Source organism: Siphateles boraxobius, unplaced genomic scaffold, assembly GCF_051911475.1.
Source record: "Siphateles boraxobius isolate OS27281-9 unplaced genomic scaffold, OSU_SipBor_1 61, whole genome shotgun sequence".
In the NCBI taxonomy this organism is placed as follows: Eukaryota; Metazoa; Chordata; class Actinopteri; order Cypriniformes; family Leuciscidae; genus Siphateles; species Siphateles boraxobius.
In genome coordinates, this window is record NW_027509188.1 from 13873342 (window position 1) to 13887954 (window position 14613).

At 47.6% G+C, this 14613-nt stretch overlaps 1 protein-coding gene across 2 annotated transcripts in view; it reads left to right on the forward strand.

Annotated features, from left to right (window-relative positions):
* The window catches only part of kdm5a (lysine demethylase 5A), a 44324-nt gene extending 30193 nt beyond the window's left edge, over nt 1–14131 (forward strand). The window contains exons 15-28 of one of the 2 annotated variants that reach the window (XR_013196302.1): nt 1875–2056; nt 2158–2282; nt 2857–3010; nt 3780–3903; nt 3981–4336; nt 6248–6386; nt 6489–6668; nt 8188–8892; nt 8966–9094; nt 9349–9493; nt 9692–9912; nt 10418–10819; nt 13251–13618; nt 13813–14131. Coding sequence is in view for 1 of the 2 variants with exons in the window: in XM_077209303.1 (XP_077065418.1) it covers nt 1875–2056; nt 2158–2282; nt 2857–3010; nt 3780–3903; nt 3981–4336; nt 6248–6386; nt 6489–6668; nt 8188–8892; nt 8966–9094; nt 9349–9493; nt 9692–9912; nt 10418–10819; nt 13251–13439 (3051 nt within the window). In the remaining variant the exon portion in view is untranslated. Of the gene's footprint in view, nt 1–1874; nt 2057–2157; nt 2283–2856; nt 3011–3779; nt 3904–3980; nt 4337–6247; nt 6387–6488; nt 6669–8187; nt 8893–8965; nt 9095–9348; nt 9494–9691; nt 9913–10417; nt 10820–13250 lie in introns of both variants that reach the window. The other variant, XM_077209303.1, reaches the window with a different exon arrangement.
* Nucleotides 14132–14613: the final 482 nt, after the last annotated feature.

Here is a 14613-nt window from a genome sequence, read left to right on the forward strand (position 1 = left end):
ATTACTGTTATAACTTTTTTCTCCATCTTGCTTTTATCAACTATTAGTACAAGCCTGTTGTAGCGGACCGTGTCCGAATGTTGTAAAAATATACTGATGAGTTCAATGAAGTTTATTGTTTTCAGGGGGTGCTTAATACCTGGTAAACTGTATAAGTTATCCGTAAAACAACTCCCATAAACTGTAATAAAGTGCTCGCTCTCACTTTCATTACTGCCATGATCAATAACGTTAGGCCTATCGCTCCAGTAAATAAACAGAGCTATGTGGATTAATACATCCAGCTACACAACACCGACAACGGTTGGGAGACATTCTCGTCAGTGCAGCAATGGCGGATGTGTACAACTCTCAACTCAATGTGAACTCGATCAGCGATCAGGGCGGTTCTATGTTAAAACGGCAGTGTCTGTCAACACTTGTGGCCGGGGCCTGTGTCTGTCAACACTCATGGGCGGGTCCTATGTCTTTCAACACTCGTGGGCGGAGCCTGTGTCTGTAAAGACTCGTGGGCGGGGCCTGTGTCTGTCAACACTCGTGGGCAGGGCCTGTGTCTGTCAACACTCGTGGGTGGGGCCTGTATCTGTCAACACTCGTGGGCGGGGCCTGTATCTGTCAACACTCGTGGGCGGGGCCTGTGTCTGTCAACACTCGTGGGCGGGGCCTGTGTCTGTCAACACTCATGGGTGGGGCCTGTGTCTGTCAACACTCGTGGGTGGGGCCTGTGTCTGTCAACACTCGTGGGTGGGGCCTGTGTCTGTCAACACCCGTGGGTGGGGCCTGTGTCTGTCAACACTCGTGGGTGGGGCCTGTGTCTGTCAACACTCGTGGGTGGGGCCTGTGTCTGTCAACACTCGTGGGTGGGGCCTGTGTCTGTCAACACTCGTGGGCGGGGCCTGTGTCTGTCAACACTCGTGGGCGGGGCCTGTGTCTGTCAACACTCGTGGGCGGGGCCTGTGTCTGTCAACACTCATGGGTGGGGCCTGTCAACACTTGTGGGCGGGGCCTGTGTCTGTCAACACTCGTGGGTGGGGCCTGTGTCTGTCAACACTCGTGGGTGGGGCCTGTGTCTGTCAACACTCGTGGGTGGGGCCTGTATCTGTCAACACTCGTGGGCGGGGCCTGTGTCTGTCAACACTCATGGGTGGGGCCTGTCAACACTTGTGGGCGGGGCCTGTGTCTGTCAACACTCGTGGGTGGGGCCTGTGTCTGTCAACACTCGTGGGTGGGGCCTATGGATGTAGTGGCGTCACTAAAGACGCATTCTGAAAACAGGTCGTTGGGAGACACTGCTTATGATTTATGGGGATTTAAAAAAAAGGAGTGAGTGGATTTTTATCACTGGAGGGTGGTTGTGTACACACACTGCCATCACACATTTATGTCCAAACACCATGCATAAGTGAATTTTGCATAATAGGTCCCCTTTAGACAGAACATCTCCAGGCAACACACACAGTAGTGGCATTTCCTTACTGAAGGAAAATGCTGTATCTGCTGTAAATGCAGGTACACTCACTTACTCGTTCTCATACAATACTTTACTCTATAAGCTTCAATGAACAATATCAATGAGAACATATGTTTACGTTGGTAAGAGTGTTTGCTAGAGGTGTTGTGTAGTGATATAACGTTGGGTGAAGCGGATTATCGTGAATAAAACACAGTTTGACCAATCAGAATCAAGGACCAAGGACTGGAACTAATCGTATTGTAATGCTGAATAACTGCTACTTTAATGATTGAATTATATTACTATAGGTATAAAAAAAGCTGTGTGAGTGAAAGACATTTTCACATGATAATTTATCAGGTAATTATCAATGCTGTTAATAACTGCGGTGTTGTGACGCTGATCTCCTGGGGTCCTGCAGGGGGTGCTGTCCTCGGAGCAGGAGGTGTTTGAGCTGGTGCCGGATGACGAGCGGCAGTGCTGGAAGTGTAAGACCACCTGCTTCTTGTCAGCGCTCACCTGTGTGTGCAGCCCTCAGCGTCTGGTGTGTCTGCGTCACGCCGCTCACCTGTGCAGCTGCTCCGCCAGAGACAAGTGCCTGCGGTGAGAGTCCGGCCCGCACACACACACACCTCACACCAGCTGACTGACCTGTGTGTGTGCGCTGCAGGAGCTGATGACCTGTGTGTGTGTGTGTGCTGCAGGTTCAGGTACCACCAGGACGAGTTCCCTGTGATGCTGTACGGGGTGAAGTCGCGAGCGCAGTCCTACGACACCTGGGCCAAGAGGGTCTCGGAGGCGCTGGCGGCCGATAGCAGGAGCAAGAAAGGTCAGACACAACACGGCCAATGTCAAACATTCAATGACTCATTCATAAATTACTGCCTCAATTTTTAATTGATTAGCCGTTTTAACCAATCGTTTGAATAAATGACTCAATGACTCACTCATGAAGACGGTCGGCTGTCGCCACCTACTGGTGTTATGTGTAATCTGTTTAGTGTTATGTTTAAAAGTGTCATTCTTTCCAACATTTCTTATTTGTATATTCAAAATATATTAAAACAATCTCATAACATTATTTAACCCAGTTGTAATTTTTGAGTGTAAATAATTTTATTTTATTGGTATCAGCCTTATAGTGTCTTTGAAATGAAAGATGAAGCATATATTTAATTAGATTGGGTGGGGGTGCCCTCTAAAGGTGCAGATATGACAATATGCAGATTTAAATATATCAAAGCTGATTGAATATTGCTTCAGAATAAATTCTATTTACAACACACACAAAAAAAAAATTCCGGACAGCCAAAAATTCTTTCCTCGTACGAGTGACTGCCAGATGAATGATCAAATGACAGGCTTGATGTGGGTTAGACACGCGTGTCTCTGGTGCTCCACAGATCTGATCGAGCTGAAAGTGCTGATGGAGGACGCGGAGGACAGGAAGTACCCAGAGAACAACTTCCTGTTCCGCAGTCTGAGAGACACTGTGAAGGAGGCTGAGACCTGCTCGTCTGTGGCTCAGCTGCTGCTCAGCAACAAGCACAGGCACAGGTGTGTGTGTGTGTGTGTGTGTGTGTGTGTGTGTGTGTGTGTGTGTGTGTGTGTGTGTGTGTGTGTGTAGTTTTGAAAATCATGCTTTTCCCAATAATTGTTGACTCACAGAAGCTACACCAGATCTTTTTATACATGTATCAAACAGAGAAACAGGCATATTAGAATAAGGCTACAGACGAGGAGGTCTTTATTCCAGATTTCTCTGTTCCCCATTTCTCTATCCTCTGACACCGCATCATGCCTCTATGTTTCTCTGGGGTTGAATCAGTAAGGATTGAGCTTATGAACACCACTCTGGGACATGTTGCTTATGTTTTAAATGGAACGTATACCTCATGCTTACATATGGTGAAATCCACTTTCCCTCAATATAAACATTAGTGGTACATGTGCATCAGTTGAAACTTCCTTTCCTTGTAAAGAACATACCAACTGAAGTATCATCATTAGTGGACATCTCTGCTCAGTGAACGTGTTACACTGCACACATACCCCTAAGCAAAATATAGAACTCTCCTAGCTCTCTGCTCAGCACCCATGTACAAACATACTCTGACTCATTAAATACATGATGAAATTATTATGAAAATGAATAAAGAAAAATTATTCTACAAAATAACATTAACCAGTAAGTGTTTAGTCTTCAGTGTGTGTGTGCTTGTCTGTGGCTCAGCTGCTGCTCAGCAACAGGCACAGGTCAGTGTAGCTGTCCAGTGTGATATACACATGTGGCCACCCCATCATGAGTGAGTGTGTGTGTGTTCAGGAAGGAGCGTCCTGACAGCAGTGCACAGAAGGCACGCAGCAAACTGACGGTGGAGGAGCTGAAGGTGTTTGTGGAGCAGCTGTACCGCCTGCCCTGCGTCATCAGCCAGGCCCGACAGGTCAAGGTGAGTCTGACCCCTGCAGAGGAGTCCACACGGCCTGACCCCTGACCCCTCACGCGAGTGTGTGTGTTTCCTCGCAGGATCTGCTGGAGAGCGTGCAGGGCTTCCACGAGCGGGCACAGGCGGCGCTGGCGGACCGCACGCCGGACTCCGGGAAGCTGGCGGCTCTGCTGGCTCTGGGCTCGGGGCTGGACCTGGAGCTGCCGGAGCTGCCGCGGCTGGAGCAGGAGCTAACGCAGGCACGCTGGCTGGACGAGGTGCGGCTGACGCTAGCGGAGCCGCCGCGCCTCACGCTGGAGCTGATGAAGCGGCTCATCGACTCCGGAGTGGGTCTGGCGCCGCACCACGCCGTGGAGAAGGCCATGGCCGAGCTGCAGGAGCTGCTGACGGTGTCCGAGCACTGGGAGGAGCGGGCGCGCGCCTGTCTGCAGGCCAGGTGACTCTCTCACACACACACACACACACACATCAGGCCTTCTGCTCGCTCTTCTTAAATCAGGGGTCACTGCACAAAGAGTGCTTGAATTTGGCTTTTTGAAATTTAAAGGTGACACATTATGCTCTTTTCACAAGATGTAATATAAATCTATGGTGTTTCCCCAGAATGTGTCTGTGGAATTTCAGCTCAAAATCCCCCCAGATCATTTATTACAGCTTGATAAATATGCCCCTTTTTGGGTGTGAGCATAAACTTGTGTCCCTTTAAATGCAAATGAGCTGCAGCTCCGCCTCCATTCAGAAGAGGGCGGAGTCTTTACACAAGCTTCAAAAACTCTGGCAATAACAAAACAGGCCAATCTCACTCATCCAGAATCCCAGAATAACCAGTAGCGAGAGCAGCCTTACGGAGAGACTCAAGAAGAGTTTCTGAATGTTAGTGGACACATTTATGTAGTTGTTGTGGAGTTACACTGATCATCTCATCATCATGTTGAACTTCTACACAAGTGTCCACAGTTCCTGAGGTGTTTATAAGACAGCGGTGACATGTTCTGGTCAATAGTGTTCAGTGCTCGTCTGTGCTCAACGACAGAACAGTTTCAGGCTTTGCTGGATCTTCAGCCGGTGCGTTAGAACTGCTCACTGTTGGCGCTCGAGAAACCGAATGCCGGCTGGTGTGTGTAAACGTGCAGATTAAGAGCAGGTAGTATTATAAACGTGCAGATTAAGGGCCGATAATATTATAATAAGATCCCTCTTCATACGTCAGAAGGAGAGTGAAATCTGATCGGCTTATTATTTGACATGCTTGCAGAGAAAGACTCGCAAAAACAGAGTTACTGGGTTTCACTTTTCCCCTTTAAGTCCTGGAAAACCCTTGAAAACAGAAAGACAATATATGGGAAATTTATTGTAAATTTTATTGATAAAACAATCTTTTCAAACGAAATTAGCGCTAAAGCTCATCTGATATAGATTATAGGGGCATTTCACTTGCCTATGAGTGTAATATTTCTCATATAAATCAAAGTATATGATACATCTTTCATTCTTCAGGTCAATCATATATTCATGGGAGAAAAAATCAGTTTGAATAAGGAAAGCAAAATATTTATCATAGTTAAAGTTACCGCAGTCATTCCATCTTCTGCACTTTGTTTGTACCATTTTGTTTTATTTGTTTATTTTTATTTATCCATTTACCTTTTTAAGAATTTAAACATAATAAAGAAAGATATTGTTTGATAAGTGAGATCTCTGATTTTAGTCCTTGAAATAAATTAAAAAAAGAGTAGTACTTGGAAAGTCCTGGAATTAGATTTTACAGTATCTGAACGAACCCTAGATCTTATTCCTCGGTATTTGTGTCCTGCTCTCCAGTGCAGATATCTAAACATCTTTAAAACAAGTCTTGAACAACTGAACACAATTAAGTGAGTTTATAAGTCAATGAGTTATGAACATTTCCCTTTGAATATAGTTGATTTGATTGAGATTTATTGGCAGATATTTGTTCTTGTTTTAATCATAAACTTACTTTATTTTGATCATTTAATCATATTATTATGAACTTAAGACAGTTGCAATGAATCACAAGCAGTAGCGACTCAAGCTATTTTTTTTGTGCAGTGAATTAAAAAGTAATGGATATCTGTTGGGAGTTGTGTTTTCAGACTCTGAAGTGACTCGTGTTTCTCACTACACACATAAAGAACATATTGTGTTTCCTTCAATTTATTGTCTTTATTTGGTCTTAAAGAGGTCTTAAAGTCCTGAATATACCTTGATAATCCTGCAGAAGCCCTGACCTGTACAGTGGACTTTGCTCTGATCCCATCGGTTGTCTTCTCTGTTGAGTGTGTGTTGGTTCCCCCATGTGACGGTAGGTGTCTTTGCTCATCTGCAGGCCTCGCCACAGCCTGCTGACGCTGGAGAGCATCGTGACGGAGGCCAGGAACATCCCAGCGCACCTGCCCAATGTTCTGGCCCTCAGAGACGCCCTGCTCAGAGCCAAGGAGTGGACGGCCCGAGTGGAGGCCATTCAGGTAACCGTGTGTCCCGCAATGACCTGGACATGCTAGTTTACTCACACATGCTGACTCCGCTGTAATTGTAGCCCGTCATGTGACCCATGTCTCCTTGAACAGAACGGCAGCAGCTACGCCTACCTGGAGCAGCTGGAGGGTCTTCTGGCTCGAGGTCGCTCCGTCCCGGTGAGGCTGGATGCGCTGCCACAGGTGGAGGCACAGGTGGGGTCGGCCCGAGCCTGGAGAGAGAGAACCGCTCGCACCTTCCTGAAGAAGAACTCCACACACACCCTACTGCAGGTGACACACTCACACACACACACACACACACACACACACACACACACACACACACACACACACACACACACACACACCTTACTGAGAGAGAGAACCGCTCGCACCTTCCTGAAGAAGAACTCCACACACACCCTACTGCAGGTGACACACTCACACACACACACACACACACACCTTACTGAGAGAGAGAACCGCTCGCACCTTCCTGAAGAAGAACTCCACACACACCCTACTGCAGGTGACACACTCACACACACATCTCAGAAACTCAGAAGCCGATCTCAGAAACTCAGACCGATCTCAGAAGCCGGTTTTAGAAGCCGATCTCAGAAACTCAGACCGATCTCAGAAGCCGATCTCAGAAACTCAGACCGATCTCAGAAGTCGGTTTTAGAAGCCGATCTCAGAAACTCAGACCAATCTCAGAAGCCGGTTTTAGAAGCCGATCTCAGAAACTCAGACCAATCTCAGAAGCCGGTTTTAGAAGCCGATCTCAGAAACTCAGACCGATCTCAGAAGTCGGTTTTAGAAGCCGATCTTAGAAGCCGATCTCAGAAACTCAGACCGATCTCAGAAGCCAGTTTTAGAAGCCGATCTCAGAAACTCAGACCGATCTCAGAAGTCGGTTTTAGAAGCCGATCTCAGAAACTCAGACCAATCTCAGAAGCCGGTTTTAGAAGCCGATCTCAGAAACTCAGACCGATCTCAGAAGTCGATCTTAGAAGCCGATCTCAGAAACTCAGACCGAACTCAGAAGCCAGTTTTAGAAGCCGATCTCAGAAACTCAGACCGATCTCAGAAGCCGGTTTTAGAAGCCGATCTCAGAAACTCAGACCGATCTCAGAAGCCGGTTTTAGAAGCCGATCTCAGAAACTCAGACCGATCTCAGAAGCCGGTTTTAGAAGCCGATCTCAGAAGCAGATCTCAGAAATTCAGACTGATCTCAAAGACTGAATTAAGAAACTCAAGACTTGTCCCAGAAGCTGATCTCAGAAACCGATCTCCTGCTGACGACACATAAAGACACGCGCGAGGTAATGAGGTTCCGTGAGAGGTAATGCATATATGACGTGCTTTCTGTCTCGATCTCTGTCTGGCGCGGGATGGTGAGGACCAATACAGATATCTTTATTAAGTAAATTTTGAAAAATCAGTAATTTGACAACCTTTTGTGAGAAGTGATTTCACAAACAGCTCGCTCTCTCAAAAAAAGTGTAAACAGCTTCAAATCACCACATTGTACGATAATCTATTTGCACAGTGTAAAATTAGCACATATTTATAAGTCATGCCAATTTGACCATTCAAGCGTTCAGCACTCTCTCTGAGAAACGGTGCGCTCATGCACACTTTCTGCCTTGAACACAGGATGCTAGCTAACTGCACGAAAAGCTTTGAAAAGGTTTGTATTAAGAAAAGCGCTATAGAAATGAATGTGAGTTTCCTCCAGAAGTAGCTGCATGCTGATGCAAGGTGTTGTGGTGTTGATCTACACTCACGTGTGCTGGAACTCTTCCAGGTGCTCAGCCCCCGTGTGGACGTTGGCGTGTACGGCTCCAGCAAGAGCAAGCGCAAGCGTGTAAAGGAGCTGCTGGAGAAGGAGCGCGCGGGTCTGGATCTGGAGGGAGCGAGCGACCCGGAGGAGGGAGTGGAGGAGGTGCGTGACCCTGCCGCCGTCGTGGCCGCCTTCAAGGCCCGTGAGCAGCAGGAGGTGCAGGCCATCCACTCGCTGCGCGCCGCTAACCTGGCAAAGATGGCCCTGCTGGAGCGCACAGAGGAGGCGAAGTTCTGCCTATGCCGCAAGCCGGCCGGCGGCTTCATGCTGCAGTGCGAGCTGTGCAAGGACTGGTTCCATGGCGCCTGCGTGCCCCTGCCCAAAGCCAGCTCGCAGAAGAGGCTGGCGGCCAGCAAGGAGGCCAAGTTCCTGTGCCCGCTGTGCCAGCGCTCGCGCCGGCCCCGGCTGGAGACCATCCTGGCGCTGCTGGTCTCTCTGCAGAAGCTGTCTGTGCGGCTGCCGGAGGGCGAGGCGCTGCAGTGCCTGACGGAGAGAGCCATGGGCTGGCAGGACCGCGCTCGACAGGCCCTGGCCACCGACGAGCTGTCCTCCGCCCTGGCCAAGCTCTCGGTGCTCAGCCAGCGCATGGTGGAGCTGGCCGCACGCGAGAAGACCGAGAAGATCATCACCGCCGAGCTGCAGAAGGCGGCCGCCAACCCCGACCTCCAGGCACGTGCCGTTTCACACACACACCTTGTCTGAGTGCACGAGTAAGCCCTCGCTAACTCTGTTTCGCTTCCAGGGCCACATCCAGACCTTCCAGCAGGCCGGCTTCAGCAGGGCCACGTCTCCACGACCCTCGGGGGACTACGACGACGAGGAGACTGACTCCGACGAGGATATCAGAGAGACCTACGGCTATGATGTCAAGGTACGGGATGCTCACATCGCTATTGCTCAAACCTCTAACACTCAGAGTTCAGAGTGGGATGAGTCCAGACATGAGCCAATGATTCCCCTAAACGAGTGTCTTGTTGAGGACGTTCACATGTAGTTAAGCTGGAATAGCATAGAGACATGTGTGCATGAGTGTTTTGATGTAGTGCTGCTGTCAGGATGTTTATGGTGAACATCTCACCGTGATGTGGTGCAGTTCCTCTGTCATCTCAGAGTTTCTTTCCTCAGGACTCGGGAGAGGTGAAGCCGTATTTGTTCTGCGACGAGGAGATCCCAGTGAAGTCTGAGGAGGTGGTGAGCCACATGTGGCCGACGACCCCGTCGTTCTGTGCCGAGCACGCATACTCCTCCGCCTCGAAGTCTGTTCCTCAGAGTGAGACTCCAGCACACACACACACACACACACACACACGCACACACACACATCTCCTGTTCTCCTGATCTCCTGTTCTCCTCCTCAGACCTGACACACACACACAAATCTCCTGTTCTTCTGATCTTCTGTGCTCCTCCTCAGACCCAACACATACACACACACCTACACCTCCTGATCTCCTGTTGTCCTCCCTAGACCCGGCCGGCTCCCGCAAGCAGCCGAGGAAGACCCCGCTGGTTCCCCGTAGCCTGGAGCCCCCGGTGCTGGAGCTGTCCCCGCAGGCCACGCTGCAGCTGGAGGAGCTGATGATGGAGGGCGACTTGCTGGAGGTGTCGCTCGACGAGACCCAGCACATCTGGAGGATCCTGCAGGCCACGCACCCGCCCGCAGAGGACCGGTTCCTGCAGGCCATGGAGGTCAGAGACACCGCCTCCTCTCATAGTGGAGTTTACACTGACACTGCTCCGGTCACTTACACTGACTTAATGATTTCAATTGACTGGTAAAAGCCCAATACTGTTATTATTCCAATATAATTTGAATGTTAGAATTTGACATAAAAGATGGTGCATACATCTGAGTTAAAAAAAAAGCTCTTGTATAGGCAACAATAAATTTAAGGTGGCAAATATTACTCCTTAATAAAACAGTTAATTTCTGTCAGTGCCATGAACTGACCACTGCATAGAAAATGAATAATATGAATGTCTTCATGAGTCAGTCATCTAAACCAGCCATGGTACCAGCACAAAAACACACTCAGCAAAATATCATCTAATTATTATCAGCAAAGCTTTGAAAATATTGAAAAAAAACATTTTTGTCAGGATTGCATTAATTTATATTTCTTCAGTTGTTAAAAAGCCTTAATTTTGTCTTTAGAAAGTGTACAGCAGCCTGTGGTTCTCCTCTCTCCCGCAGCCCGAGGACTCTGTGCTGGACAAGCCGGTGAAGCTGAAGCTGAAGGACGTGGAGAAGAAGAGGAAGAGGAAGCTGGAGCGAGCGGAGCAGCAGCTGCTGATGGAGGCCCGGCCCAAGCCCAGGGTTCTGGAGCTCAAGCCCAGGAAGAAGAAGCTGAAGCTGAGCCCGGACAGGTCCCGCGAGCTGAAGGCGCTGGCCAAGCGGATCGCCAAGCAGGAGAAGGAGCGCAAGAGGAAGGAGAAGGCGGCCGCCCGGGAGGAGGCGCTGGAGAAGAAGACCCAGACCCAGACCCGCAAGATCCTGGACATTCCCTCCAAGTACGACTGGTCCGGAGCGGAGGACTCCAACGACGAGAACGCCGTGTGCTCCGCCAGCAGCTGCCAGAGGCCCTGCAGAGACAAGGTGAGTCTCCTCCACCGTTCTCCACCTTTCACACATTCACTCTGAGCCACAGTGTTCTCCAGAGGCCCTGCAGGGACAAGGTGAGTCTCCTACACCGTTCTCCACCTTTCACACATTCACTCTGAGCCACAGTGTTCTCCAGAGGCCCTGCAGGGACAAGGTGAGTCTCCTACACCGTTCTCCACCTTTCACACATTCACTCTGAGCCACAGTGTTCTCCAGACGCCCTGCAGGGACAAGGTGAGTCTCCTACACCGTTCTCCACCTTTCACACATTCACTCTGAGCCACAGTGTTCTCCAGAGGCCCTGCAGGGACAAGGTGAGTCTCCTACACCGTTCTCCACCTTTCACACATTCACTCGTTCACTTCGTTCTCCACCTGTACTGAAAAACATCACACAATAATAATTACACAGTAATAATTCAAAACAATTACAAGTTTGAAATGTTAACACAGATTCTGTATTTATTTATACTCTCATGGTGCAAACAGTGGCAAAAAATAATGCAAACAGTAAAAAGAAAACCCAAACCATGTTTTCAGATAAGCTACACAATTACAAGAGAGTGAGCAAATAATCAAGCACTATTTAATGATAGAACTTTAATTATTAGAAAATAATTATTTGATCCCCTGCTGATTTGGTGAGTTTGCCTACTTACAAAGAAATGAAGGGTCTATAATTTTTATGGTAGGTTTATTTTAACGGATAGAGACAGAATATTAACCAAAAAATCCAGAAAAAACATTATATAAAAGGTTATAAGTTGATTTTCATTTCAGTAAATGAAATAAGCATTTGATCCCCAAGCAAAACATGCCTTCGTACTTTTTTGGCAAGCACAGAGGTAAGACATTCCTTGTAGTTGGTCACCAGGTTTGCACACATCTCACGAGGATTCTGGCTCCACTGCTCTTTACAGATCTTCTCCAAATCTTAATGTTTCTTGGCTGTCGCTTGGCAACTCAAAGTTTCGGCTCCCTCCACAGATTTTCAGTAGGATTAAGTTCTGGAGACTGGCTAGGCCACTCCAAGACCTTATTGTGCTTCTTCTTGAGCCACTCCTTTGTTGCCTAGGCGGTGTGTTCTGGGTCATTATCATGCTGGAAGACCCATCCGCGTCCCATCTTCAGTGTTCTGGCTGAAGAAAGGGGGTTCTCGGCCATGTTTTTACGGTACATGGCCCCGTCTATCGGCCCATTAATACAGTGAAGTCATCCTGTACCCTTAGCAGAGAAACGGCCCCAGATCATGATGTTTCCACCCCTGTGCTTGACTGTAGGGATGGTGTTCTGGGCGTCATAGTCAGCATTTCTCTTCCTCCAAACACGACGAGTTGAGCTGATGCCAAAGAGCTTCAGATGGGCTTCTACATGTGCCTTCTTGAGCAGTGGGACCTTGCGGGCGCTGCAGGACTTCAGTCCATTGCAGCGTAGTGTTACCAATGGTTTGCTTGGTGACTCTGACCCAACTGCCTTGAGATCATTAACAAGCTCCTCCTGTGTGATTCTGGGCTGATCCCTCACCTTTCTCATGATCATCCGTTCCCTTTGAGGTCAGATCTTGCATGGAGCTCTAGACCGAGGACGATTGATTGGTTATTTTGTATTTCTTCCATTTCTGAATAATCATACCATCAAGTCTCCTTCTCCCCAAGATTCTTGCTGATGGTCTTGTAGCCCATTCCAGCCGTGTGCAGGTCTCCAGTCTGGTCGCTGATGCGTGACCGCTCTTTGGTCTTGCCCATGCTGGTGGAGAGGATGGAATGGAAGATACAATGGAAGTCTTTTATACACATTACGAGCTGATATTAGGAGTACTCTCTTAAAGTGACAGATCTAATCTGTGTTCCACATGGGCATATAACCAATCTGTGGGAGGGAGAATTCTTGCTGGTTGGTAGGGAAACAAATACTTATTTCATTCGATCAAATGCTAATCGAATTATAACCTTTATATAATGTGTTTTTCTGAATTGTTTTGGTTAATTTTCTGTCTCTATCTATTAAAATTAACCTACCGTACTTCATTTCTTTGTAAGGGGGCAAACTTGAAAAATCAGCAGGGATCAAATAATTATTTCCCCTGCTCTAATATTGTTTTATATATCACCCATCCCTAGTGATTTGAGAGGTGCTTCAGAAAATTCAGTGAATGATGACTTATATTTCTCACACAGTGACACTTTATTTTGATAGTATTCTTTAGATATTACTATGTTACTTTGTAACTCCATGTCAGTTTGCAGTCGTTAGAGTATTAGTAGACTGATGCATAATATCTGCTAACTCTTTATTGTGACGCTCCTCAACATGTCCACACACTACTAACACCAGTCTTCTAATGCTGTGACGAGAGTTAGGAGAAAGGCTAAAGTGGCGTGACTCATGTCCACTGCTGTGTGTGTGACTCTGCTGTCTGTGTTCAGGTGGACTGGGTCCAGTGTGACGGCGGCTGTGACGAGTGGTTTCATCAGGTGTGTGTGGGCGTGACGTGTGAGATGGCGGAGAACGAGGACTACATCTGCTCGACCTGCTCGTTTAAAGCCTCCGGTGGTGCCATGACCCTAGTGATGTCATCAGCAGTCCCCCAAACCGACGCTCAGGAGGCCAGTTAACCACACACTCACATTACACAGAAGACAGTTAACCCCCCACACACTCTCACACAGAGAAGAACATCACTTCCTGTCTCTGCTAGGTTTAGCCTGTTGTTATTGTAGTCCTGGAGAATCAAGACTCTACAGAATAAACATGGCTTGGGGAATCGTGTGCTTAACCTGAGTCCTTGGTCACAGTAGACATAGTGGACTTCCTGTTCGCCCGGAACACACACACACACACACACACACACACACACACACACACACACACACACACACACAGACACACAGACACACACACACACACACACACACAGACGGTGTGGAGAATCAAGACTCTACAGAATAAACATGGCTTGGGGAATCGTGTGCTTAACCTGAGTCACAGTAGACATAGTGGACTTCCTGTTCGCCCGGAACACAAGCACACACACACACACACACACACACACACACACACACACACACACACACACACACACACACACACAGACGGTGTGGAGGATCAAGACTCTACAGAATAAACACGTTCTTTCCGGCTCCTGACCCGAGTCCAGTGGACTTCTGTTCGACCGGGTTTTCTGACTGAGGACGTGACTTATAATGGTTGTATTTCATCTATTTATTCTGTACATGGATTTTTAGCAGTTTATGATGGGATGGTGGTTTCTCAGATTTTGTCAAATAAAGAAAGATGATTGATTGATGATGATGATTATACATGTCAAGTGTTTGTGTCACTGCTATAAAAGAGTAAAAAGAAATGCTTAAATAATTTGAGATTATTGATTCCTATGACAGAACACGTGACCAATAACAGCATGTGTAAATCAAAGCAATCACTCAGTTTGTTCTCTTCATGCATGATGTTTTGGGGTGATGTATTCACTACTGTGGATAAAAACTCCTCCGTCTTAAAACTCTTTCACAGATTTGATGGGTCTAACCTTGCAAAAGTGTTTAGAACTGTGATCTTTCATGATCTTACATCTTTACCCTCTGATCATTGATGGGTGTCCAATCCTGCTGCTGGAAGTGTTAGGAGCCGTTTAATTTTAACTAAAAATTGAAAACATTTTTGTGTTTTTTGATCGCTCATTTACATGCAACAGCGTTTTGTGGGCCTGAACTATACCGTTATCATCTCTGTAAACCACAAAAACACTAATTTGTGAAAACTGTGATTGTG